Here is a 27,044-nt window from a genome sequence, read left to right as displayed (position 1 = left end):
GCCCGTCCCAGTGACAGGAGCAGGATGAATGCAGTGACCTGGGCTTGATGCAAATGAAGAGGGGTTGGGGTTTGCAGGGAGATGTTGCAATTCTTATACTTCTCATGATGTTTTTGCAAGGCTAAGAGCAAATAATCTTGAAATGAACCGGCAGTTTTATGATTGGGTTTTATGAGCTTTTATGATGTTTATAATCTGCCATTGAACTCGCAGTTTAAGAGGTGAAAGGTTTAAAGGAACACAGTAGCAAAGGCGTACAGCTAAATTTCTTCTGGGTGTAGTTTTAACGTACATCTTGGATGCTTCCCTGACGTGGTGGGTTTGCTACAGTATGGCCAATGGAGTTTACAGTGTGTGTCACTGCATTAAACTGACTCTGCCCTTATGACGTGTTCAACATAGGGAAGAATTGAACAGAAAACGTGATTTTTGCCTTCTCTAAGGAAAGACGTGGACTGGAGGTAACTGCCTTGTATAGCGTAACTGCCTACGTCCCAAAATGCGGTCTTTGTGTTTCCATTTAAATCCCAGTCACAGAAATACTGCACATTGTCCATGCCCACTTGTTTTCTTGGGTGTTTTTCTGATGCCAGTAAAATGTAAAGTCCCCTGCAATCTTTAAACTTGAATTCTCAAATTATGACCTTTGCCCCAGGGTACTTTTGGAGAAAATGACAGATTTTGTCTGCTCCTTGTCTTGCGATCCTGCATCTGCTTCTTTTGATGGATGTGTGCTTCAGAGGTCCTGCCTGCAGATGTTTGCATACATACAGCGCAAGTCTGTTCTTACTTGATCCATCCATTTCTGTTTTCCTGCGTTATCTCTTATTGCTCTGCAGGGTTCGTTGAGCAGCAGGTTTGCTGCTGGCTAGCTTTTTGAGGTTTCTGTTATGCACAGTACTGTATTTGTCTCCTGGTTCTTCGATTTGTAATGTTTTGCCTTTGATTGCTGCAGAAGGCATAAACAAGCTTGTCAAAAGCCTTGTTTAGCGCGCAGATTCTGTGGGGGTGGCTGGCAGCCTCAGACCCTAAAATAGATCTAGCAATGAACTGAACGGCTTAAAACCCTGAGAATTTAATTTGATCTTTCTTGTTGCTTTAAATATTGGGACTGAATGAGGATTTCTCTAACAGAACAGAAGGTGAACATGTTGGTATGTGACAGTAATAGAAGAAGGGTCCAGACCTGCTGTCATTGAGATGCTTTTCTGTAATCAGAGCCTGGGCTTGGCCGCTGGGTGGGGGTTTGTCTGCTCTATGTCGGAGTACCTGGGGTGCGGAGGGCTGTATCCTCTGATTTTACAGCGTCCATGGGGATGTTGCTCTGAAATGCTTCCCCGGATCTTGTTGTTGGGATACTCATTCTAAGGCTGTCACGGTTTTAGCATCTGTTTTATGCCAACTTAGTGAAGGAAGAAAGGAGGAGCTGCAAAATCACCCATGGGTTCTTTTTCTTCTTTTCTTTCTTTTTTTTTTTTCTTCCTCCTTTTTCATGTAGCACCATGCAGTTTGTAATATCATAGCTGGGGTTTTCAGTTGTGGTGGTGTGAAGGTAACAATGATTTGGCTTCGACGTGCCATAACAGCTGCAAAATTCATTGGAGCTTAGAAGCCTGTGAGTTATAGCTGTGATGCCATTTACAGCTTTTATGGAAGAGCTCTTAAATTTGTGAAACGTGTTACTTTTTGAAGTGCATTATATTTGTAATTTGAATTCTCTAAAATCCTGTCTGAGAAAAAAAATAGCTTTGAAAATCCCCCTCTGCCTGCTAAAAACATGGGGAACTCTTACCAGCCGGGGAAGCAAGTCTCTTCAATTGAGTGATAGAACACATAGATGGATTTGTAAGTGCTAAAATGTCAATTAGTGCACTTAAAAGCTTAATGGTTGTCTTTGATGTGCTTCTAATATCTTCAGTAAAGTTTGAATGTTGCCATTGATCAGGGAGCGGAGGAGGGATGATGGAATTGAACACTAACCCAAACAGTTCTCTTGGAGCAGAGGGGCTTGTTCTCTGCAGACCCCCAGGTGCATGAGCTGTGCCAGCATAGGCATCCGGCACCCTGCCTGTGCATTGCTCCGGTGCTGTGCCACCCGGTGCTGCCTGCTGAGAAACCTGCAAAAGAGAAGGAAAAAGGATTGTGCCATTATTTTGAAAGGTCTCACGCAGACTTGTTGGTTTATTAAAAAACAAAACAAAACAAAAAAAGACGACAAGATCATGGAAAGGTTGAAACGTGATTATGTTTTTTCCTTATCAGTTTAACACAGATCCAATTGTTGTGGGACACCTGTGTGTTAAAAATCATTCTGTGCAATTAGGAAAATCTGCCATCTCCAGAAGAAAGAACTTCCCCCCCTGCCTTTCCCCACAAAGCCTCCCAGCTGTCCATCATCTTCTTAATTTAACCATTCAGGGGAGAAGTAGCATGGCTTCACAAGTCAGGCCAGATCTGAGAGTTGTGGTAGCCATTAGCTCTTCCTCTTCCCTTGTGTTTTAAATTGTAGCAAGAACTGAAGCTTGTGTGTGGCAGAGCAGCTCTGTCTGAAATCCTTGACTTTGGGTACCCTGAGCAATCTGCTGCAACTTCAGTTCCAGGTAATGGCCTTTACCCTCTTCTGGCACTGGTTATTTGGAAAACTGTTTTGCAGGCCTTCTGGGAAGTTACTGGGGTGCATTCATCTGATTTGTTACCGAGCGATTGCCTCACAGAGCAAACGCCGGCTTTATTATTTGCTTCCCTGCGTTACTAAAATACCATCGTTTGTTTGCTGGGTAGTATTTTGGAAGTCAGATACATTTAATACTGAAGGGTGAGCTTGGTAAAGCTTTAAAGCATAGGTTTTCACTGATTATGTAGCTTTCTTTGTGCAGAAAATTTTCTGATGTAACTAAACTGACCTAAAAATACGTTTAGAGTAGCTTTAGAGTCTCCTCATATATCTTCTTTAATTGGCTTAAAAGTGAAGAGTACAGATTTAGTTTACTTCTCCCAGCTTCAACAGATTTGCCCCCCCAGCTTTAAAGGATATTCTGCCAGTCAGGAATGTAAACAAGGATAAAAAGTATCTGATAAAAATCTCACTTTTTGGGTAGTACATCAAGCAAAATCAACATGTCACGCTCTTAGTGCAGTATCAGCGTGTCTATCCCAGGAGCCTGTGTCGATATAACCAATTTGGTTCCTCATCTGGTTCAGTAAAATTGATTTGGGCCCCAATATTTCCCAGCAATAGGTTCAGCACGTTTGGCTCTGTCATTATCCTTCCTGGGTTTAAAGTCTCACAAGACGGCTTGGTCGGTTAGGTTTTTTTGTTTCTTTTTTTTAAATTAATCTCCTTTTAAACCTGGTGATTGCCTGAATGAGGGGCATACTGTAGACTGACGTGAAAGAGGAGGAAACCAAGTTAGCTAAGGCTAACCTAGCTAAGGCAAGGGACTTCTTGCATTAGCCATACCTACTTTGGGTCGGTTTTACGCGAACTTAAAGCTCCGCCACTGTGCAAGTTACCCTGTGGGTAGAGTTTGCCATGCTCCAGCTTTGGCAATGCCGCTCACCCCACTGCTGGCCATGGTCCTCTTGCACAGGTTCGGTGCTGGAGCTACTTATGCAAATGCGCTCTACTGTAGTGCCATCAAAGTGAGTTATATGGGCCAAGACCTCCTGTTTCATCTCTTTAAACCAGCCCAACCCACTTGTACTGGAAAGGTTTAAATGGGAGTGAGCGAGCAGCTCTGCTTGGCGCAGGGTCATCCAGCAGGTGTGTGGTGACCTTCCCAAGCCTGCACAGGGACCTCTGTCCCCAGCCTCAAGCCTGTGAAAGTGTCATGTTCCTGATGGGCAAACCGTATTTTATAATGTAGCTAAGCTATATAGGCTTTGGGGTCATTTGTTAGTTTATTTAATGAGGGAACAATAAGGTGTATTGGCAGATTCACGTTTTTTATATTCCTGGAAAGCAGATAGATGAACAGATCTTTTCCTATTATAGGCAAGGCTTCATCATGCAGGTACCAAAGTCCTACCAAAGAAATGACCTAGGCACTGACCTCCTATTGTACTTATGAGGATAGATGTTTAACATGTCAGCAGTACTCCAGCTTCTCTAAAATATTGATACAACTGACCTTTCAGATGCTGTGAGATGCCAAAAAAATTGTATCTCTTTAAATTCCCGTAGAAATAGTGAAGGCAAATTTATAACACACCAGTTGTGTCTTTCTCTCTTCCCTACTACCTTGACACTATTTTGGCATGCAAAAGCAGTTAGTATTTTTCAAGTGAAGGATCAGGCTTTCTGTTTGAAGGTGAAAAAAGGTCTTAAGCTAATTAGTAATGTGCAGCAGGATTGGATTAGCCATATTAAACTTCACATCTGTAGGTCTTATTAGCAGACATTTAAACTGCAGAAATCACTTTTTATTGAACCATATTCGTATGGTTGCATACTGGAGCTTGAACACCTTATAAAAATACGAACTGAATCAAAATGAAATTAATTAGAAAGAATATATTTGAATTTAATTATCTTGAGCTGCTGAATACTCTTTGTGTGTGCTGGGTTTTATGTGTCTGTCTGAAGTGTACTTGGTGGAGAGTTTTAATTAGAACTGGAGACAAAGTAAGAATATTTGGAATGTGAAATTTATAAATGGCAGTGATTTTCAGCTAGGAGTGCGGAGGTTTTTTGGAGCTCGCTATCATTTCTCGCTTCTCTTTTTCTCCTCTTCTTAATAAGCTACTTTTATGTTCAAATTAATACCAGATCCTGAAAAAGAAAAAATCCTGCTGTGGCTCTTGGTCTTCTGCAGTGTGATCAGAGTTGTCAGATCCACAGCTGCAGGAGATTTTTACCTTCGTGTGTTTAATGGCTCGTACTACGCTGTTCTTTGATGGTACCATTTAACCATAAAAGTGCAGGTCTGCGGATGGCACAGGACATGTGGCTGCCTTGACTACTGTCTCAGATGTCGGACATGCCAAGACTCAAAGAGATGATTTGGCAGCTGCCCAGCAGATTTTTATAAAGGCTCAGTTGGTGGCCAGAAACCCAGGCTGTCGGAGTTGTGTTATGCAATAAATTGTTTTTCAGCAGAAGTTTCTAATCCAATTTCAGCTGTAGTTTTTTAGTAGCCTGTAATCAAAGATAAGTATACATTATTTCATGGTGTTTCAGAGAAGTGAAGACGTGCAGCGTGTGTCCTCCTCAGGTCGGTTTGTTTGTTTTTCTTTTAAGAAGGGTTTAGACCTGTTCACCTGCATGGGAAATGATGCTTAAATTATTTTGGTTTCTGCCTGGAAGGCATGTATCCGTATACAGCACACCCTTTCAAAGATAATTCAACAGGCATTTTAGGAGACATTCCCTTTTTTTGAAGACAGCACCAAATAAGGAACCTATTTATCAAGTCAGAGCTTTTGCTCAGGCATAAATTGGCTACAAGTGATGGTCAAACAGAAGATCATACCTTGTCAAGCCTGAAATATTGCAGGCTCTGTCCCTCTAAAAGATATTTCCCCTTTATATATTCCCATATATTTCCCTTTTACTCGCCTAAAGTAAATTATTCATTGTGGAAAAAGGGGGTATGGTTCATCTGAATGCAGTGAGATACTTGAGGTTTACAATAGTTACATTAAAGCGAAGTGATTTTAATTTCTTGAATGCTGTCTGCGGTGCCCTCCCTTCCTTATGGTGACCGTCATGGCTTGGTGTCGTGATGGGCTTACATCTCTCCAAGCAAGGGTTGCTGCTGAAAGGGGCAGTCCTACCTTTCTCTGCCCCAGCAGTAGCTCCCATATGGCCACATGGTTAGTAATAAGGGAGCTGATCTGGCTGAAAAGAGTCATTTTTCATGTGTGGAGGTGGGATTTTTACTCTCTTCCCCACTCAAGCTGGTCAGATGGCCGCACAAGGGCTAGTGCTGGCATCGGGGTTGGGGTGGGTGTTTCCCACGTGGTGGCAGGTGAATTTGCTTAAGCCGGTTGTGAAAACGGCTCCCCCAGTCTGCGTAAGTATCTTGTACCTTCCACACCTCTTTCTTCCAGCACTCTGCCACCCTTGGCTTTTTGTGGCCTGCTTCTGCACGCTGCTGGCTCTCATTGGAGCCTGAAACTCTGGCACTCTGGTTGCAAAATGGTTGATTAGACTCCTGGTCTGGCCTAAGAGAGTTGTAGATGTGGAGTCATTGCTATTGGTGAGAGATGGTTCGAGTGGAAGTCCTGCTGTAAGTTGATAAATTAGGAAACTTTCGACCTGGCTTTATTCTGAATGTGTTTGTGTTTAGCCTTTTGTTTTTAAAGTGTTTATCTTGGCAGACCAACATGGGAAACAGTTCATGTCTTGTAAGCTTTCACTAGTTTCGTATTGAGTAGCAGTTTTCTAGAGGTGCAGAAACATCGCCGAGGCCTCTGAGTTTATGTAAAAGAAACAATTAACACACAAACCCGCTATTTTTTAAATATTTCATTATTAAGCGTGAGATAAAGTTAGGAACTATTTTTTATGCCTCAATTCTGAGGCATAAAATAAATGAAGACGCTAGTGACTTATGTTTGGAAATTTCAACTGTAACTCTTTTACCCTAATATATTCTTGCAAGAGCAGGTTGAAGCTCACTGGGCTCAAAAGTGCCCGAGGCCTGTAGTGACCCAAAAACCAGAGCGTTTCTCTCCCATGCTGCTCTTAGAAGAATTCCGTCTGAAAGGAGGAAACACAATCCCCGGTGCAGCAGGAGGCGGCAAACGAGTGCGAACCAACGGGAGTTTGCAGGGGATGAAAGCTGTAGGAGAAGTGCTAAAGCAGGAAGAGGAGAGTGTTTCTTGTTTTTCTCCATCCTTTCTTTGCCATGTTAACATTGGTTCTGCTAGTCAGGAGCTGTAACGTAATGCAAGTTCTTTGGGGAAGTTTTCTGGAAGTGCAAGGGAAAAAGTCACTATAATTACCAGATGCATTTAAATGCTGTAACAGAACCATTAATAAAGAAAATTTCCCCTTTCTTCATGTTAGTTAGCACATTTTTAAAACATGACCTATTTTCCCAAACTAGACAGAACAGATTACATTTTCCAGAAGGCATGAGTCACTGTACTATAAAGTCTCCAAGCTGTATCAATCTTCATCAGCTTAAGCCATTCATGAGGTTTTATTTTTTTCTCACTGAATATAAGCAGTTTGTTTTAAATGAGAAACTGCTACATCCTCTCTGGATAGTTAAACTCGATTAAAAGATTAAACATTAAATAAGTGTGAACTTCATTCTGAGAGGAGAAGGGAGTGGAGGGATCTTGATAGTAAGCAAAAGACTGCAAGGATATTGCTGTGCGTATATATGGGTATATTCAGTTTGCACGGTGCTGTGCTTGGCTGTAAGAAGTCCAAGCAGCATGATAGCTGCCAGAAGGAGCCAAAAATCTTTATTTATATAGCTTCAGTTGAATATATTAGAGTCTGGTTTCAAGTCATTACCCTGGAAGTTCAAATTTTCGCTAGGAGTTTCTGCTTAGAGGAGATTCTGCTGTCTGGTTGTGGAACCAGCCCACTTGTTCCTGCGAGTTATGCACCAATGGGCCAACGCTGGGGTTTTCCTCTGCGAGTGTGATGTGCATTCAGGGTGGTGAGAAGGTTGATGGGACTTTGCGATACGATGGAGACCTCTGCTAACGCAACAGGGGAAGTACATGTGTCGATATGGTAGTAAGACTTTGCACTTTCTCATGAGGTTCACGTCATACCATATATATACTGAGGAAGTGGGCTTCGTTAATGAATGAGTGTGCTAATTGCACTCAGCGGTGGTAACTTGCCCAGGACTGCACAGATCCCTTTCAGCCTTGGAAGGCATATCTAGCTTTTCCACCAATTTCTCTTAGGTCTGGCTTTTAGAGAAAAACAGGTATAGCTGTTTTCTATTGATAATATACAGCCAAAAGGCAAAATCTGTTGCAGGTCTTGAATCTAATAAACAAACATTTCCATTTTGGTCCTTCAACTGAGAAGTAATTTATATGATCTCTGAAAATGTGTTGTCTGTTTTTCATGCAAAAGACAGATTTTTGTTTTGTTGCTAACTAAACACAGAAAAAAAACCCACCCTTTGAAATAGTTTTCCTTCAAAAATATCCTTAAGGAAAGAGTAGAAGCTTGTGGTTTATTTTTCCCATTGCTTCAAAATGACCTTCTTGCATCTGCGGGAAAGACTCTCTGGGGGCTGTTGAACCATGAAAGCATATTCATTTAGGGCATTGGGTGCCACAGTGATTTTAACTGAGCATTGGCTGCAGTGCTGGAAAAAGAAAAAAGAGGGGGGTTGTGTTTTGTTGTTTTGCTTTCTGCAACCTGGCATGAAGAATGGGGTTAGGAGATGCGTGCTTGGGAAAGACCCAAAGAGAGAGCTGGAAACACGCCAGCCATACTGAGTCATAACACACATGCTTATAAGTATCTTTGTACCTTACAAAGTACTGACTTTTCAAATAAAACCATCACTGCTGTTAAAGTACTTACATAAAAGTAAAACAAATGGCATGGAGTGCTGCATGCATTCTCCCTTGTTCCAGCTCTGTTTTACCCCGTGAACTGCAACTCCTGTTTGCTTAAGGCAAGGCCGGGCCAGGCTGAAGAATGCCGCGTCTAGTGATGATGAATGAATGGAGACACTTGAGTCGTGTGTAGACGTATGCTTCTGCTGCTTCTCGTGGAGCAAAGCGTATGCTTCTGCTGCTTCTCGTGGAGCAAAGCAGCATGCAGCAGCGCCCACTACTCAGGCTGATGTTTCACGTACCCAGGAGGTGACGTGAAGCCTGCCTTTTGCCTTTTTTTTTTTTTTTTTTTTTGGGGGGGATTTGAGTATAACCTCAGAAATAGGAAGGCTGCGTGCAGGCCACATGTGCAAGCTAGGCAGCTGAACTGCAGTGAACAAGCAGCTAAGCTGTAGGTGAATGGTGAAAGGTACAGGTGATTTCGTTGCAAGTATATACACATTCAATAGTGATGTGCGTTAGTTATGGGTATCTATATATAGTTATATTAATGTATGCATTATATATTAATATGTATACATTTTAGTTCCTATACACGCATATACGTATTGTATATTTAAAGCATTGTATACATTTAATATGCACATAGCAAAACCACACACACACACACGTATATATTTCTTCCCAAATTAGCAGTATGTGGGAGTAGCCTGTTGCACTTTTCTACAAGCATCATCTCTGCAACTGTAGAGCCGAAAGCAAGCTGCCAGCCAGGCGGAGAACAAGAAAAGAGAGAGCGAGCTGCGGTGCTATCTGTGAGATAGCATCCTGTAAAGGAACCTGCTGTGTAGGTAAAGGGAGGTTATGCTCCTCTTCCCCGGCCCCTCGGACTGAACTTGCTCAACTGTTGCTTGGCTGCACTGGTAGCTGAAGTTCAGATATAAATGTATGACGCGTGGTTCCCTGAAATGGTATAACAAAGAAGGTGGCATGATTAATTTTTTTTTTTTTCAGTTTAAAGGAAATGATGCGGTTCTCTTTCTTAATTCTGCCCCAGGGCTTCCCTGGTTGTTTGCGTCTGTGACTTCTTTACTGAGTTTATAAAATAATCTTATTGTCAGATTGGGAGGCAGAAGTCATCTTGGCTGACCTACACAGTGAAGGCTGTGGGCTTGCTGTGATGAACCTACAGTTTAAGAAGCTATTCAGTCCTCTTTTGGGTTTAAGTCAATGATGGACAATCCATTAGTTCCCTGTAAGTCGTTTCAATGGCTAATTACTTGCACAGTTGCAGAAATTGTTCTTTAATTCTGTCTTACATTTTTCTGAACTTGAGTTCCAGCTGTTGGATGATATTATACCCCTCTCTGCCAGCCTCAAGAGCCATCTATTATCGAATTTCTACTCCCTGTGGAAATACTTAAAGGCAGCGATCGAGTCAGTCCCTTTGAGGGTTTTTTTGTTTGTTTGTTTTTGAGAAGTTACATAGATTAAATTCCTCAAGGCTTTCACTTGAGGATATTTCTAAATGGTTCTAGGGGTGTGTGTGTGTTGTTTTGCTAGAGTTAGATAACTCTTCCAGTTGTTGGCAGTGTGAGTGCAGAGCGGGGCACGCGGTGGCTCTCCCCGCACTGGTGTGACAAGGCAGAGACGATTTGACCCATGTAATTATGGTTAAATGTGTCGGGAGCTGGAGCTGAGTTGCTGGCGGAGCAGCAGCTCAGCTGGGCTCCGAGTCAGCTGCTCTCCGGCTTGCGGCTGCTTTTGTGCCGCAGGCTCAGGGGAAGATGCCGTCGACGATTGTGAAACCTTTTTATTGCTCCTGCCTATGGAGCCACGTGAATGCGGGTGTTGGCAGCGGCTTAGCCCCTTATTTTGCTGACTTTGGATAACACGGTGTTGGGGAACTTGAGGACCTTTTTTCAAGCCGAGTGACGGGTGCGGGGAAAGCCCACAACAGAGCCGTGTAGACAGGACCATGGCTGCAGCCTCGGCACAGCTGGGCTCTGGTGTGGAGACACTCTCCCATGGGCACCTCGGTTGATGGCTCTGTGAATTGAGCATGGTATGAAATATTATTGAGTTGCTTTGGGAGGGTTGCTGAAGAAGGTCTGCCTCCTGGGACCTGTCTCCTTGCTGGTGGCACTGTAGCCCACGCAGCCCCCGGGCCGGTGAGAAGCCCTACAGCAAGGCTGGAGCCTCCAGCTGGCACCAGGAAGACATCTCGGTGGCCTTGTCCCTCAGAAAATAGGATGCCGGGTTGCACGCTGTCCTTCTGCATGTCCAGCATGTGATCTGGGAAGAGGGAGATGACTTCAGGCCCTTCACAGAAATACTTTGAGCAGGTGGCTTAGACCAGAGGCCTCCGGTATAGGGTGATCATCTCTCTCCCTCCTGCAGGAGGGACTGTAGCTGGCGTGTCCCCAGGCGTGGGTCTTACCTGCCAGAGGTGACTTACTGGCTGCAGTTGGCCCCTTGGTCAGCACATACCGATTTAAAGGTCAGTCCTGTCAGCGGGTTTCACCCTGTCGCTACTGACACAGTGAATGCCAACCATGTTCTCATTGCACTAAGCTGTCGTGACAAAGTGGGTTTAAGTGGGATTAATTTCTTGGTTTTTGGGGTTTGGTTTGGGTTTTTTTTTTTTTTTTTTTTGTGGGTGCATTTTTAGCAGGGATGAAGGGGTCAGTGGGAACAGGAACCAATGGGTGTTTTCATGCAGTTTCCAGCTCCTCAGGGATTGCATGTTCTGGTGGAGGAAGGGGTTTGTTCATGGCTTCAGGACGGGCCTGGTGTTTCACAGGAGAGAGGCCTCGGGCTGACAGGGGCTCAGGAAAGCGGCATGTCTCTGAGTACGGCTTGGATTAACTGGGCTCAATCGTTAACACGTCTTGTGTATGCTTTGGCTTAAAGTATATAAAAATACAGGTTGATAGTTTTGTTGCCTCGTGGCGGGTTGCTGTGTAACTCCTCTGGGCTGCAGAGTCAGGAGCAGTGTGCCTGGCCAGAGGGCTCTTCATCCTCTTCCTCACGTTTGCTGCCCATTCTATTAGGAATTTGTACAAATAGCAGTGAAGAGAGCAAGTGGTGTCTGCAGGCCTGTGTCCATAATAAGCATGGGTGCCGGAGGTGCTTATGAGTGTTTATTGACTGAGCACGATTCCCTTGAGGGTTTAATAAGTAGTTTCTGTGACAACAGAAATGTGTGACATCCCGCCAAGCCCTTGTCTGTGGGATTCCTGTCTGGGTTTCCTCTCCTTACCTACCAGCCAGTGGGCATGTAAATGGGCTGTCTTTGGGCAAGCTTTGTTAAAATCGAGCAGGCTGCAGCCCTGCCATGTTTAGTGTCGCTTCTGGTTAGGGCTGAAATTGTGTTGGCAGCAAAATGGTAAGCCGGCGTTGTTTGTGTAAACCTCTGATGACAAAATAACTTGATGTACTAGTCCTTTTAAAATGCTTGTCGGGAGATTTTTTTTTTTTCCCCGGTTGCTGTGGGTGTTGGGTTACAAAGTTTGCTTTCTTGGCCCGGAGCTGCCTGCGCTGTAAAGCTCCCTGGGCATAGCTCAGCTTTGTTCAAAGTATAGTAGCTTGTGTGAAATGCACATCGTGCTGCCAAAATGCCGGCTGCTTTCACTGCACTGGTTGTGTTGCCTTTTTTGTGTGTGTGTGTGTTTTGTTTTTGTTTTGTTTCCCCCCTTTAAGTAATTTGTCATTCAGTTTTTTTGGAGGGGGGGAATGTTTTTGATCATGATTCAGTAGCTGAATGCCAATATCTCACTAGAAGAGCAAAGAAAATGGTCACCCTAAACTATGCTTATTTTTTTTGAGGTTGATGGCGTTGGTCACTTCTTTGACACAGAAGATGGTATAAACTCTCCTACCTCCTGGCGTGGATCGCTGATGGGGCTTTTGGGGTTTCCAGTGGAGTGTGGCAGTGTGCCGTGATACACTTACCTGCCTAGAAACGTTAATCTTTTTGCTTGGCAGTGATGTAGCCCTTGAGGAATTCAAGGGCAAGAATGCTCAAATAGTGATTTTTAAAGACCCCAAGACAATTATAGGGCTTATGAAAATATGATGACTTACCTGATCTCACTTATGTCTTTATATCAATTTGCTGACTTAATTTATTTGAATGCTAAATGCTTTAGGGAAATGCTTTTCCAGGGAATTAATCTTTTAACTAAAGCAAGTACTAAATATGACATGCACTAGTATTCCTTTTGACAATATAGCATTTGTCTCTTAAAAATAAAGTAGAAAACATATGCCCCGGGGGCCAAATTCCACTTTGCTTTATGCTGAGATAAATTCAGAGTAACTTCATTGTTATCAATATACAACTTCATTGTAACGCTACAATAAATGCAAATCACCAAACCAGAGAAAAAAAAATCCTTAGCCAAGAGGCACAAATCAAGGCCAAAACGGCAACAAGAGAAGTTGGTTCACAAAAGTTACCTCTTAAATTTCTGCAACATTAAATTTAGTGGGTTCCCCCCTCCCTGCCCTTAATTATCTGGGAGAGCACTTCCTGGCTCTGATAAATTTCTCCGTAAGGGATTCATTATGAGGATTTTAACAAATAAGTTTCACCTCCTGTCTAACACCTGGTACACAGATACTGCTGTTTACAGGATAAAGGATTAGAGGGACTAATGCTCTGATTTGATGATTGTAGTTATCTTTCTGTTCTCTGTTAGAGCTGGTTGAGTTTAGGTTGCGTTTTCTTACACAGTATTTTTCTTCAGCTTCTCTCTCTTTTTTTTTATTGCAAATAATCTGTGTAGCCCTAGGTTATTGGGTTTTGTTTATTTTGATTTTGTTTCAGATGCATACAACTAATATCTCCTTTCCATTTTCTCCTTCTTTTTTAGGATGACAGCGATGGGATTCCCTGGTCAGAGGAGAGAGTGGTGCGGAAGGTCCTGTATTTATCTCTGAAGGAGTTCAAGAACGCACAGAAGCGGCAGCACGGCGATGGCATTAGTGGGAGCCTCAAGGCAGTGAATGGTGAGCTGCCCCTGTGGTACTGACCGCTGGAAGGACTCAGTCCTTTTCAATATGGTTCTTCTGCTGTAGTGAGGAAGGAGACCAGTGCACCATCTGGCATGCACCATGCCCTTTTGATCTGCACAGAAGAACTTGTTTCTTAAGTGCTTAAAATGCCCGGTTTGAACAATCCATATGTTTTGGTTTCTGGTGAACTGATTGAGATGGGAATCAGGGTGGAGGGTAAGTGTCAGGCGGGAGGACAGGGTCAGGCTGCTATAGAGAAGGAAGCTCCTCTGACGGGCCTGCTACCTGGTGTGCTATGTATGTCGACGGAGAATGTATCCATTGAAAGGCGATTGACTCCCCAAGTTATGTTGGGGAAGGACAGCTAAACAGAATTTGCCAATTCTATGCCATTTACATGCAAGAAACTGTCTAACCAGCATCTGTAACTCTGGAGTGATCTCAGTCCATGCTGTCTATTGTCTAGAGGTGAAATGGCATAGGACCTACGTAAAAAGATTTAGGGGACAAATGCTGGGACATCGGACTCCCCTAGTTCAGTGGTTCACAGAGCAGTTGTTTAAAGGCTTTAAAAGGAGATGTAGACAAACCTAGATGACAGGGGCTTGAAAGAAATTTAATTTTATTTATTTAATCCTTTGGGCAATTATTATCTGTTGCTCCCCCCACTTCCCTTGCAGCTTGCTTAAAAAAGCCGTGGTGTCCTGAGAGGTGAATATAAAGTGTGTCTCTTTCAGATTCACTCTCTGATACAGGACCCTTTCTTGAAAAGGCTTTGTCATGCTGGCTTGAGCCTTGAAAGTGATGACTAGCAGGATTCAGATTTCTGGGCAGGCTTACGGTTTTCTCTTCACTCACAAGAGCTTATTTGTTTCTTTATGGAGGTTTATGGCAGTTCCTTTTAGGCATGTGCATAACTATACATGTGCTAATGCATTAAAGCAGCAGCTGGGTGCTTACTTGGTAGGTTATTCATATTTATATGTAGCTTGCATTTTTGACATGGTGAGTCAAATTTCATTGCGTTTTCACTGAGTGTTATTGCTGACAAGGCGAAAACCTAGGGGAATGGCTGGATAGCTACAGGCAGCATGATAAAGTTACTGTATTGCGTAAGCAACTGCAAACTCCTTAATGTGATTAAAGAAGACCTCAGACTTCTGAGTTCAGTAATAATATCAAATACTGATTTGATGGGAAGGGGCATCTAGCTTTAGCAGCAAGCCATTAATAAGCTTGGAGGTGTACACAAAACAGTGCTGGCTTTTTTCCCTCCGACACCTCTGCATCATTGATCTTCTGTCAAACACAATTTCTCTTGGAAAGTTTCTTATTCCATTGTGGGGGTTTTGTTTAGTCAAAGGAAAAAAGTCTAAAGGCGTGAAGCACAGTAATTGTGTGTTAGGAGGCTTTGATAGTGTGCCAGGTTACAGGATGACTGAGGTTTTTATGGTGTCTAGTTTCTCCAAAGGCAGCGTAGATGAAAAGTGAGTTGGCTGGGAATGCTGTGTCGATGCAGGTATCAGACGCAGAGTATGCCACCAGCTTCCTCTGGCAGCAGCACGGCTCGCATCTTCAGAGCTTGCCTCCTGCATTCAGAACTGTAGTGCTAGGTGCTTTTTGTCCTTCACAGAACTAGGTGATCAGTTCTTTGGGATCTGGACCTTTTTTTTTTTTTTTTGGTACCAGAATGATATTCTGTGTTAATCTTTCTGTTTGTTAAATGATTCTTTAAATGTCCTGTCTCAGCACTGCTCTCTTTCAACATCACTGTCTAAAAGCTCTTTTTTATCTACTGATATCTGGAACGCTGTTTAATTATACAGAGAAAAAAGCTTTGCAAAAGGGAGGAGGATTGATATTATGTGGTTACATTAAGAAAATCAATTTAAACATGCAATTTGTTTGTTACATCTTTTAAAAAAAACCGAAGCCATGTATTTTCAAATCCACAGGTCTCTGTGGACTGAGGAAAAAGCAGGTCATCCTAAGAAATTACCGAGCTATTTTGAATTCAGGAAAATGTAATATTTTAAGAGTGAGCCTTAGATCCATGATTTTGGATTTAGGAAAATGTACTATTTTGAGAGTGAGCCTTAGATCCATGATTTCATACTGTTGGAGTAAAAAATATTTCCTTGCATGTGTCCTTTGTTGCAACATGCAGGCCACAACCAGTGTTTCTTGTGAGATACTCCAAAAAGTAGCATGCAGTTTAAATAGAGTTTTACATGAGCGATCTCTTTATTAATATTCAGCACCCATAGCCCTCAGGGAGGAGGGCGGGGGGTATCTAGCTGAAATAATTTTAAATTAAATGTGCTCAGTGCCTCTGTAAAGCTGGCTTTAATTCTGGTTAGGGTGCTTTGCCTTGCAAACATGACGGAAAGGGTTGCATCCAGTGTAGGGTTCGTGCAGCGCAATCCTGTTGCTGTCCCTAGTGAACTCTAAATGGTATTGCGCCTTCAGCTGTTGAAAATAGAATAGATCACCTTCCGGTACCTAGCAAATTTAACCCTTTCCAGGACTGGGAAGGAGGGGTCTGAGTGGGGTTCAAGCCTTCCGAGCTCCCTGCTCAATGTGGAAGTGTGGATTGGTCTCACGTACTCCTGGGAGCTCAGGGGATGGCAAACAAATAGGTAGCAGGATTTAAACTTAGTGCCACCATCTGTAATGCAGAGAGAGTTTCTTTGTTCTGGTTTTATAACTGCCATCCCTTAAATTTATGTATTTATAGACTTGCGACCTGTAATTTGTTTCAGTAGAAAGCACTTACTTTTGGCAATAGAGGAAAGAAAAGTACAGACCTTGCAACTGGTGTCTTTAAGAAGTTTTTATGGATTTGAAGTGGCTGAAGTTGCATAAACATGCTGTAAAAGCTGCTTTGCCAGCGTTTGCCAAGCTACAGCTAAACTCGTATGAAAATGAAAAATGATTGTCAATGCTATTTCAGCTGGTGAGTACAGTAGTATCACTGTTAATGATTTGGTAGCCGGAATAATGGTGCCTCTTTGATTGATAGTGCAAAAAGCAAGTCCATTTTAAATGTGAGAAATGAACCCATTAACAGGAGTCTTTTCTGTACTAAAGTTTCTGCAAGCTCTAAGATGGGCTGATGGTGGCACAGACACAATTAACTTTCATGCCTCTCTGAATAATAAAAGTAAAATAAAATTTAAAATAAAAAATTCAAATTACTTTTTGAGATTATATGTATTATAGTACCTTGGCTGTCTCTGCCTCACTATTAAAGGTATTTGTCATCCTGAAAACAATCCTGCCATTTTCTGTTTGTGGCTGAAACCCGTACTTTAGAGGGATTTTGTTTGGGGTGGTGGTGTATTTGCAGGTCTCCTTACTTCTACCTTTTTTTTTTTATACCTCCTTTTCACCTGATGATTTCTACTTACGTGTTGTGCTGCCAGTTATTTTTCATCCTAACTGTATTTCTGCTTTCTTTACACTTATTTCCCACCCCAAGCTAGGATTTCAGAGAAAGACGAGCAGGTGTATTGTAGCTATTGTATCAGTGGATATGTTGAATGCATGTTTATGTTGACTCTAGATATTCACAGAGTACAGAATGATACCCTACAGTATGGCTTTGTTTGCTACTTGTTCCTCTCCAGCATGTGGGAATATAAAATCTGAAAGAGATGATTCTGCAGGTTGTCAAGAAACCTTCTGCAGCCCTAAATGGGATACTGGAACTCTGATTATGGAAACAAGGTCGTGTGCTGGAAAACCCAGAGGGACCTCTTTAGTGATTTTGATTACTGCTGCCTGTCATTTGTGTTAGGATTTTAAGAATAGGGATTGGTGTTTGGAATTGTGATACCAATTTTCAGAGATCCTCATGTAAAAGGAAAGCTAATTCCCTTGGGAAATTGTTTTCTTCTTATGTAGCTTAGAATGTGAGATAAGGCCGTAAAAAAGGCAATGAAAGATGTAATTATCGCTTGCATTCTGTTTTTAAGAATAAATCCAGTACCCTCAAAAGAGTATATCATAAAGCAAATTTTTGTGACATAAGGTTTTAAATTCTTTTTATCAAAACTTGTGATAAACAAGAAATTTGTGATACAAAAGTGCTAGTGTTTTGTAAATAGGAAAAGGGCTAAAGTTTTCTTGTTTGTTTAAGGTGGTTAGTTAATCTACAGAGATGACAAACCAGACATCAGAATTATTCAAGCAAATAGTGCATTTTCAGCAGCTATACTTTGTCCTAGAGAGGTGTCATGGAAATTTCCAAACATGCCAGCTAGGTTAAGCTTGTGGCAAACACGATCTAGTTGGGATATCAAATGTACGCGAGGAAATGCTTTGGTTCAAGGCAGAAGTTGGAAGTCTTGCTCATTTAGTCAATCAAGAGGTGAGTAAAAATATGTAGTTTTGCTATTCTGAGACCTATTCTATTTCACCTTACATTTAGGATTGTTAAATTTATTCATTTATGTATGTTCTTTAAACAGAGAAGGAACAATGTCAGCACTTTGATGGAGGTGGTGGTTGGTTCACAGATGTCTGTGGTGCCTCTTCCTCCCTTGTGCTCGTCTGCTCCTGCTCTCAGACATTCCCACACAAAAGCTAATGTGACTTTTGTTGGAGGCTTGCTTTTTTCAAAAATGACATACCTTGGAACTGAGAGGCAAGAGCGTCCGAGGCAGCCCACAGCCGAAGTGCAGCGCTGGACCCAGCGGCAGCAGCCTGCTCCGACACCTGGGTCTACCCATACCTTGGCTGCTGCATTGGCTGGCCAGTCCGGCTGGGGCAGGCAGCAGTGTTATCTGGAGATAGCTATTTTTGCCATTGCTGCACAGATTTTTCAAGTGTTACCTGCTCACTGCACAGGAGTTTCTGTCGACGCTCTCCAGCGGGCCATGTCAAAATGAAGCTGCCCGGTGGTAAGGTGGCGTGGGGCTGGGTTCATCCAACTCCCAACTTGTTGGTGAAACCTCTTTTCCCTGGCCATGTAGATGGTACCCCAGACATTGTGTAAAAATTGTGACAGATGTGGTAGAAATGCCTAAACACAACTAAGCCAGGTGATTCAGCTCGGTGCTGTGCATTGTCTGCCAAAAGCCAACTATGTGGGGGTGGCAGCAGCTGGCAGCAGGGCAACCATGTCTTCTTTGGGTTGAGGCCACCTCTCTTCTCTTCCCACTTGTGCAGATAAAAACACAGCAGCGCTCAGGGAAGCGCCGCTGTCTTAGCTGCATCCCTACGTGCCCACCCAGAGCGGTGCGTGCCTCCTTCCTCGCTGATGCAGGCATGTAGGCTGGACCACCACCTTTAATTTTGAACAAGAAAGTAGCCCTCTTCATTCACTGTGGTGGTACAAATACACTGGTAACTTAATCTCTCTTATTTCTGAAGGCTGCAATTAAATACTGGAAGAAGGTATTATGCTAACATTTGTCTAGGGAGCTTTTCACTGCATCAGTGATGTGAAATTGCGTTTGTTGACAGTGGGTAATGTCTGTCTGTCTCCTAAGCTTTAGTAGAAGATTGTAAGTGTGCCAAAGACCCTTGTCTGTGTAAGTGGATTTTTAAAATGCGTTTACAGAAACAGAAATACCTTTTTCAGCTCTGCAATATTTCCCCTTTACATTCAGAGTAAACAACCTTTTTGGCTAGTTTTAAACTGTGATTAAATATAGATGTTTTCATCTAAAAGGTTCAGAAAATAAGCATTTGAGCAGATCTGTCATGGCACTCAACATCACTTTCACTTTGGTGCTTGCTGTCAAGTGAATTTTAAGATTAACAAATAAATAACAGGATGTTGGGGTTGGGCTCCACTGAAAATTTCCAAATCTCTTTTCCTTTCTTTGTTTTTTAGAATAGGATTCCTTTTCAAGCCTGCCAGGGACTTGCTTATTCATCGTCTGACACAGGCTCCTTTTGCCTTTTCCATCATCACCACTTATAAAAATTCTGCAGGCCAAATTGTGCCCTCAGTGATCTCTACCCAATTCGATTATGTCCAAATTGTGCTCCTGTCTTAACACAATTTCAGTGTTCGGCAAGACCGCCAGAAAATTTTTCTCTTGCAAGACACCCGTCATCCTTTTTCTCTCAAGCATAACAGAGGTGGATATTTTTTTAACCAGAGAAACAGAGGAATTGTGTAATTAATTTTCTTAAAACTTCATTTCATGGCTATCTAAAAAGCGTTGCTATTGCCCAAGTGCATTTCTAGTCAAAGCAATTCTAAAAATAATCTTGCCTCCCTGCATATTGCTAATTGTAGGTAATGGAAAATGAAAATGGCAATGAAGAATCTACAGAAGCGTGTGCATAATCTGTAGGAGACTGAATTATTTCAAGTCTAAAATAAATAAGGTGAGGAAAGGTAAGGAAGAGTTCAGCAGCAGCTGATGGGTCTGGTTCCCCTCTTTTCACCTCCTGTCTTGTACTGGCTCTGCCGTTTGTCTGCCCGTGCAGTGCACCTGGTTCAGCGTACTAAAGCGTCAGAAAACTAGCCCAGAAAAATGATTTAAAAAAATAAATAATTTTCTTCTAGTTTAATGAACTACGCAGGTTCATCAAAAGGTCAGATGAGCACCAAGTGCTCATTTGGTGGAAATGAGGGGCCAGTGTACCTTGACTGAAAGCCGGAGGAGACCGGACTCGTCTCTTTTGTTTGCAACAGTCTATCTTGCCTAACCACAGCTTTAGGATTGGTGCAGTCGTCTTGTCTAACCACAGCCTCAGATGCTAGAAGGGACAACAGTTGCCTGAAATAGGAGCAAAAAAAGATGCAGCATAAAAACTTGTTGAGAAGTCCTTCACAAGTGTAGGTGTGTGATTTATGTATTTCTTTAAAAAAAATAAAAATACAAAACATCATTGATGTAGTAGTGAAAGTCATTGGATGGACTGTCCATGAAACAAAACTTTGCCGTAATCCCAACAGGGGACAGCAACTTTGTTTTCCTTGACTCAGGGTCATACTTCATAGCTGCTGCCTTGGATTTATTGTTTGTATCAGCAGTCCGGAGAGCACCCTTGAGTGCAGACAAGCAAACCCCTTCATTCTATCTGGCAGCCATAAAATTGCCAGACAGCCTAAATTTGCACCCTGGCATCTTTTTGGCTGGCATGTACCGCCAAAAGGATGGTGATGGTTTTACCTTGTAGGATTGCCAGCTCTGTCCAAAATTGTACCTTTTGTCAATTCTAGTTTGCTTATTTTAGAAGTGAAACTAAGGCATAACTTAGCACACTGCTTTTTTGACCGTAATATTCGGTGAGAATCCAAACGGTGCATCGAACTCAACCGTTTATTTGGATGCCATATGAAGAAGATTAAATTTGTTAACATGTGGTTGTTTTTTTGTTTGAATGACTAGATTTTTATTGTGATGTTAAAAACCAGAGAGATCTGCTTAGAGCATTGTCCTTCAAGCTAACCGGTTGGGGTGGATAGAGTTCATGCTGGTGATCTGAGATGAGAACTGGTGGTTGGTGCTGGTCGCTTTCTGCAGCTCTTGAGTTGTGTTAAGAAGAGATAAAGAGATAACTTGTAGTTTACATAGAAATCAAAACAGAACAAAATTAAACAGCTGTTAAAGGTGCTGTAAATAATGGAGTTCGACAGCATGATTTGTCTGGTGGATCGTGCTATCGAAAGGGATGGAAAACTTGCACCAGGTGTGGACACGAAGTGGAGATAAAGGTAGCAATCCAGCAGTATGTGTAGAAGAAGTCAGGAAAATGCTTCTCAGTTTAAGAGCAATAGTTCTCAGAAGGCATGGGAGGGGGGAGAAGGGTACTTTTACCTCTTTCTGTCTGTCTGTTGCCCAGTGCTTATCATTATTATTATTTTAGTGTTTATTAAAATGGTCTAATGGAGACCAAAGTTCTGCAGGTTGGAATGTGTAGCTGCTGTTGTAAAGAGGGTTTAAATTTCAGTATTCCTGTTGTTCCCCTGTTGCCCATGATTGGCAAAAAGAAACTGTGCATTAAATAATCAGTGTTTTTAATTTGAAGGACAGACAATAAGGGATATAACCAGAAAAGCAGCAAGGAAAGTAAAAGTCAGTCATTGAAATGGCATACTCTGTTTTATTAAGAAAATAGGAATGCAACAGGAAATAAAATCAGTGTCACGAGTTAAACCAGGGAGATGTCTGTCATACACGCAGACTGTGTAATACAGTTTACTGTAGTCAGTCCTAGGGAACAGTATTTTCTGAAACTGTCTGTGCTTTGCTTTGAATAAGGCTTTTGTTAATTATTTTTATGCTATAGCTTTGAGCTATTAGTGCAAGACTATATTTTGTGGAGTGCTTTCAGAGTATTAGAGAGAGCACATTTTCAGTGTTCAAGGGCCTGTCTTGTGTCTTACAACCTCCACAGCAGTTTTTCCTTGACATGGGGAGCATCTTGGCTTGCTGTTTGAAAGACTGGAAAGAGTTTAAGAACTATTTGGTCCAGCAGGACAATCTTAAGGCCATTAGGCTGTGTTTAATCAGAGTAGACGTAATATGTGCTGTAAATCTTATTGTGTCAACCCTGGCAGTAAACTGGTTTTAAAAGAAAGAAGAAGAGATTAGTGACAGATGGCTGTAACTGCTGATGGGCACAGTAGCCACTTCTGCAAGTTGCCTTACACAGCTGCCAATGTACCTTACTTTTCACCTCAAATACCCTCCATTGCCTGTGTTCCCAGGCTTTGACCTTTTAAGTGTTGCGAATTGAAATGTATTTGGGGATCCTTGTAGTGATGTGGAGTAAACTGAAAAACATCAGTAGATTGGTATTGCGTTATTTTTGGTTGTCATCAACCCACGTTTGAACGTAGAATTTCTGCTGTGAGAAACAAGAAAATCAGTTGCCTTTTTGAGTAACAAAACTCTTCAGGAATTAGTCATGTTCATTTCACGGCTCATAACAGCCTGGGAGATTGGTCTGTGCCCTGAGTTCGTGCCTCCACGTTTCGGTGGGATCATTTTGATTTAAAATCTTCAAGAAAATGTTCTGAAATAACTGCTGTCTTTTGATAACTGATGATGATGAGAGGTTCATCACATAGCAGATACTTCCCAGTGCTTGTGGGTGAATGCTTTCCGGAAAATAAATATAGCTTACCATGTATACTGTTAAGTCATAGCAGATTGCTCTACATCATTATAAATGCGCATACATTTTGAAATCTTTTTTGTGTGTCTGACTAGCACAGATTTATTACATGCAGTTAACATGATGTTGTATCCAGAATTAGATGAATACATGTTTTCAATAACCTGTCTTTGATGTCCTTTATTTACCAATTTAAATGAATTTAATACTGTTAAGGGGTGTCCAGTCAAAGGTGTAGATGTAGAAGCCTTGTGCTTAGGGCGACAGAGGATGACAGTGACAAGATTGACGTGCAAGTGTTGTTTCTGGTACACCTGGAGAAGTTTCCAGCACCAAGAGCTAAAGGCTGCTGAATTTCCACCTTTATCCATCCTGTTTTCTCCCCTCCCAAGACTGTTAGTGAGCACTGCAATTGTAGTCGGGACCGTGTGATGTTTCAAATCTGTCCACTAAGAGGCTAACTCATTCCAGATAAGCCTTGAACAGACAACATTCATTTTTTACTTTGCTCAGAATTTCCTGTGCTTTGTTCTGCATCTGTTTGTGAAAGACTGCGTTATCTTTGAAAGCCTTCATCTTGTTTTCTTTATTCAAGCTATACGCTAAAATGGAAAAAGGGAAGAGCTGGAAGGAGCCCAGCTGGAGCAATCTGCCAAGGATCCCACAGAGGGATGGAGCTGGCAAACTCCTGAAACCTCTTCTGCTGACCTCTGGTGCAATTTGGGAAGTCAGGAGATAAGCCACTTTTCCTGCAAAAATTTGGCCTCAGCCAGCCGTTCTGAGTAATGCCCAAAGACCAGCATTTAATTGCATTTTTCTTCTTCTTCGCCCAACCCTCATTTAGCTTCAGTAGCAGTCAACCTTAAAAATATTTCAGTTCACCCTCTTCCTGTTCTTGTGTGTGTGTGTGTGTGTGTGTGTGTGTGTGTGTGTGTGTAAACAGGCATGTTGGAGGTAAATTGCACCTTAACACACTCTGTTTCAGCCAGGTTGCCTCAAAAGCAGGTTCTTCCTAAAACACCTCCCTCAGACAATGGTGTCTCCTCTGGTGCTGTGAAAGGTGAAAGCATTTCATGGCCAACTGTTTTTAAAGATGCTCTGTTTGCTGCGGCTACAAGGCACCCCAGTGTTTTTGTCATGCCTGCTGTGTACGAGGAGAGATTGAAAGGAGCTTAACAGTGATGAAAATGGCACAGAGGGAGTACAGTTTTTCCCTTTCTTCTCAATGTGGGAATTTTCTTTCCATTTCAGGGTGGAAATGCTGTCACATTGTTAGCGAGAGAGTGCTAGAGCCATGGGAGAAGTGTGTTCTCTCATACAGGATATTCAGAGAAGGCCATCTGGGTTCTACTGAAGCGTACAGATGGAGGTGTATTGGATGGAGAGGGTTGAAGAGGAATTTCATCCCCTCCTGTTTTTTCCTGACGCCTGCTCCCTTGCTGTGATGTTGGGATCTCATCTACAAGCCTCAAGCGTTCTCCTGCTCACTAGCTCTGTAAGCCAGAAGGAAGCGAGTGACATGGTTGCACAGAACCTCAAAACTGCAATGTCATATAGGAATGGGCTGAGGTTGAGGAGAGGCGTATTCCTGTTACGTAGCCTGCATGCAGGGCTTGATTTTCCTTCCCCCCTGTTGGTTCCTATGGTGCGTCTGTCCAGGAACATGCTTTCTTTTCCTAGGAGGAGAGTCCTGACTCTTCTCTTTAATATGACAATCTACTTGACAGGACTGTAAGCAAAAAACTTTATTGTTTTGCCAAGATAATGAAATCTTGTGCTTTCTACAGTAGTTGTTCTGCTTCTACATCTCAGGAGGTCAGCAGCGATTACCTCCAGGAAGAAGCCACGAATAAGGTATAGAAGTTACCAGAAAGTGGCTTGAATTCCAAATCTTGAAACATTGTTGTTGCTACTCTTCTCTCCCCTCCCCAAAATCAATTTGAAGATGGCCTTTTGTAAAGCAACTAGGTCTGTGGTTAGGGACAACTTGTCAAGTTTTATTTAGATGGAAACCTGTCCCAGAAGCTTTACCTCATCTCATTGTCCTGCAGGGATGAACTTCAAATGCCAGTTTACCTTTGCCCAAAAATGACCTTTTCTAATTGAAATGGACAAGGCTGTCTTAGCTAAGTAGATAAGCACAGCCCGTTTGCAATTGTAGATTTAAATGGACTCTTTCATAGATTGCCTTCGCACAGTATGGCTGTGTCCTTGAATATTTAAAGTCTCATTAACAAGAGACCAGAATTGAAGAGTAAAAGTTCTTTGTGAAAGAGAGGTTTTTGAGCCACAAGCTGATGTTGATCTCTCCTAGGCTGTAGGAAGACTGTTTGGTACAAAGTCCCCTTCATGCCAGCATGGAAGGCGCTCCAATAAAATTGTCATGCATAGTCTTGAAGGTTGATTAACATCCAGAGCATAACATGGGGTTATATACAAATACTCTGCTCAAAGTAGAATAAATGTGCTGTTAGTTAAGGGATTGCTTAGCGCAGAAAACCACCTTTCTTTCTGTTATGGATCTAGACGTCTGCTACTAACAGCCTGGAAAGAAGACTTTTTTTTTTTAGAATAGTTGACTGATTGGAAAAAGGAGTTTAAGATACTGTCTGCGAACGTGAACACTGAGGTTTATGGGGAAGATGGTTTTGCAGTCCTTTAATTTCCCTGGTGTAGTCGGATGTCAAGATCGTACTAGATTACCATCTGGCTGGATCAAAATTATAACTGCTAAGTAAATTTCTATTTAAAGCTTCTCAAATCGTTTTGGACTCAGTGGGGATAGTCTCATGAAAACTAAATTTGCAGGAGGACTTAGAAAGGAACAGACTCTGCTGAGAAAGACAGACTGCTCTTCAGTTTGTGCTTTCCTACTTCTAGGAGAAATTCTGCCAGTACAGACAAAGGACTCGGTAACTTAAGCCAGGTTTTAAGAAAATAGCTTTCAGCTTTTGTCCCGTGACTGCTTTCCCTCCTGACTTAGGTTGACTGGAGTCTTCTTCAGGCAACAGGAACCAGAGAGTAGACTAAAAGAGATGGTGTTTTCCATGTTGGCTCTGTTTCCCTTTACTCACATTGAAAGCAATGGAAAAATACTGTTTTGGTGTCCTCTTGTCATGAGAAGACTTCAGTTCCCTAAAGCACAAAGCATAGTAGGAAGGACCTCACTAAGCTCTTGATTTGTTTTCTCTAAAAATGAATGCTATTCTGCAGCTTGAAGGGAGAAGTTAAGGAAAGGTGGGTATTCCTCAGCCCCAAGGTTTGGGATCAGGAGGTAATGCAAGTTCAGCTGAAGGATTTGGGGAATTCTTCTGCTATGAAGAGGGGGAGGTGCTCTCTACTGGGGGCAGGTTTTGTCCTGATGTGGCCTGTTGGGAGCAGAGGAGTATTTTGGAAAGCAACACCTACTTTCATAGGAGACGTCCTGCTCTAATGTAGGTGGGGACATGCCAAACGGAATTAATCTGCTAACATGTAAGAAACTTCTACTGATTATGTAAAAAAAAGTGCGTCCCTTTTCCCCCCAGAAGCTTGTAGCTTGTCTAAACCTAAGTACCATTTTGAGGAAGAAACTGGGTATGGCCCTTCTGATTGAGACCTGAACAACAGAGCTCATGCCTTGGTCAACGACAGGATTTCGTTGCAGGAGATCATGCAGCCATCAGAGAACTTAAAGAAATATGCTGGTTTAGTATTTAGTTGGAAACTACAGTGAAAAACAAAGGGAAAGCTGCTGGAACCTTGCTAATTGCAGAGCTTCCCGTGATACACACTTTTCCCCTCAAAATTCACTCAAGTATGATCTATGTTTTAGACTATGCAAGCCACAGTTTTACTTTACGTACTAACCAGTGATGTGCAGCAGATGTTGCTGAACACATTGTGTGCCGTCTCTAGAAACAGAGCATCTTAAACCTGCGTATGTCCCTGAAACACCGATGTGTGGCTTGCTTCCAAATTGCAGAGAAACTGCTCCCAGTCCAAATCTAGCTGCGTCTGCTGCTGGTGCCTGTCGTGAGGGATCTTCCTATTTATACTGCTTGCTCCCTGTGAAATGTAGGTCAGGATTTTTAGCTTATGATTGCTCATAGGGCAGAAAATTCTCAGACACTTCTATGTTAATACCAGAGAATTAGTAGTACTTCCACTCTTTCTGTTTGCCTACACTCTTCGTTGTCTGTCATCGTCCTTTTTCTTCCTCCCTTTTAATCGGAAGGCGGAAAATGTGTTTCCCTGTTTCTCTGCCTACTTTTCCTGTCCAGCTACTTGTGTTTTTCATTCTGTCTTTGTCCTCTTATTTTCAGTGCTCCCTTTGAAGCAGGAGGGTCTGTTTCTGCGCTGTGCCATGCCATGAGGACAACTCAGGGCTGCTTGCTGCAGGCTCAGTGTTACAGCTGTGGAGATCATAGATTTTTTTGTTTTTTTTTTTTTTTTTCTTCTTTTTTCCTCCCCCC

The 27,044-nt window shown here is 42.4% G+C and overlaps 1 protein-coding gene across 3 annotated transcripts in view; it reads left to right on the top strand.

Annotated features, from left to right (window-relative positions):
* JARID2 (jumonji and AT-rich interaction domain containing 2) overlaps positions 1-27,044 on the top strand; it is a 224,941-nt gene that overhangs the window by 83,139 nt on the left and 114,758 nt on the right. For 2 of the 3 annotated variants that reach the window (XM_054191120.1, XM_054191122.1), the window contains exon 2: positions 13,362-13,497. In XM_054191120.1, the coding sequence (XP_054047095.1) occupies positions 13,362-13,497 (136 nt within the window). Of the gene's footprint in view, positions 1-13,361; positions 13,498-27,044 lie in introns of those variants that run through there. The other variant, XM_054191121.1, reaches the window with a different exon arrangement.

This window comes from Rissa tridactyla, chromosome 2, assembly GCF_028500815.1.
Source record: "Rissa tridactyla isolate bRisTri1 chromosome 2, bRisTri1.patW.cur.20221130, whole genome shotgun sequence".
Taxonomy (NCBI): domain Eukaryota; kingdom Metazoa; phylum Chordata; class Aves; order Charadriiformes; family Laridae; genus Rissa; species Rissa tridactyla.
The sequence above is the reverse complement of the archived record's forward strand: the minus strand, read 5'-3'. Positions and strand labels throughout refer to the sequence as shown.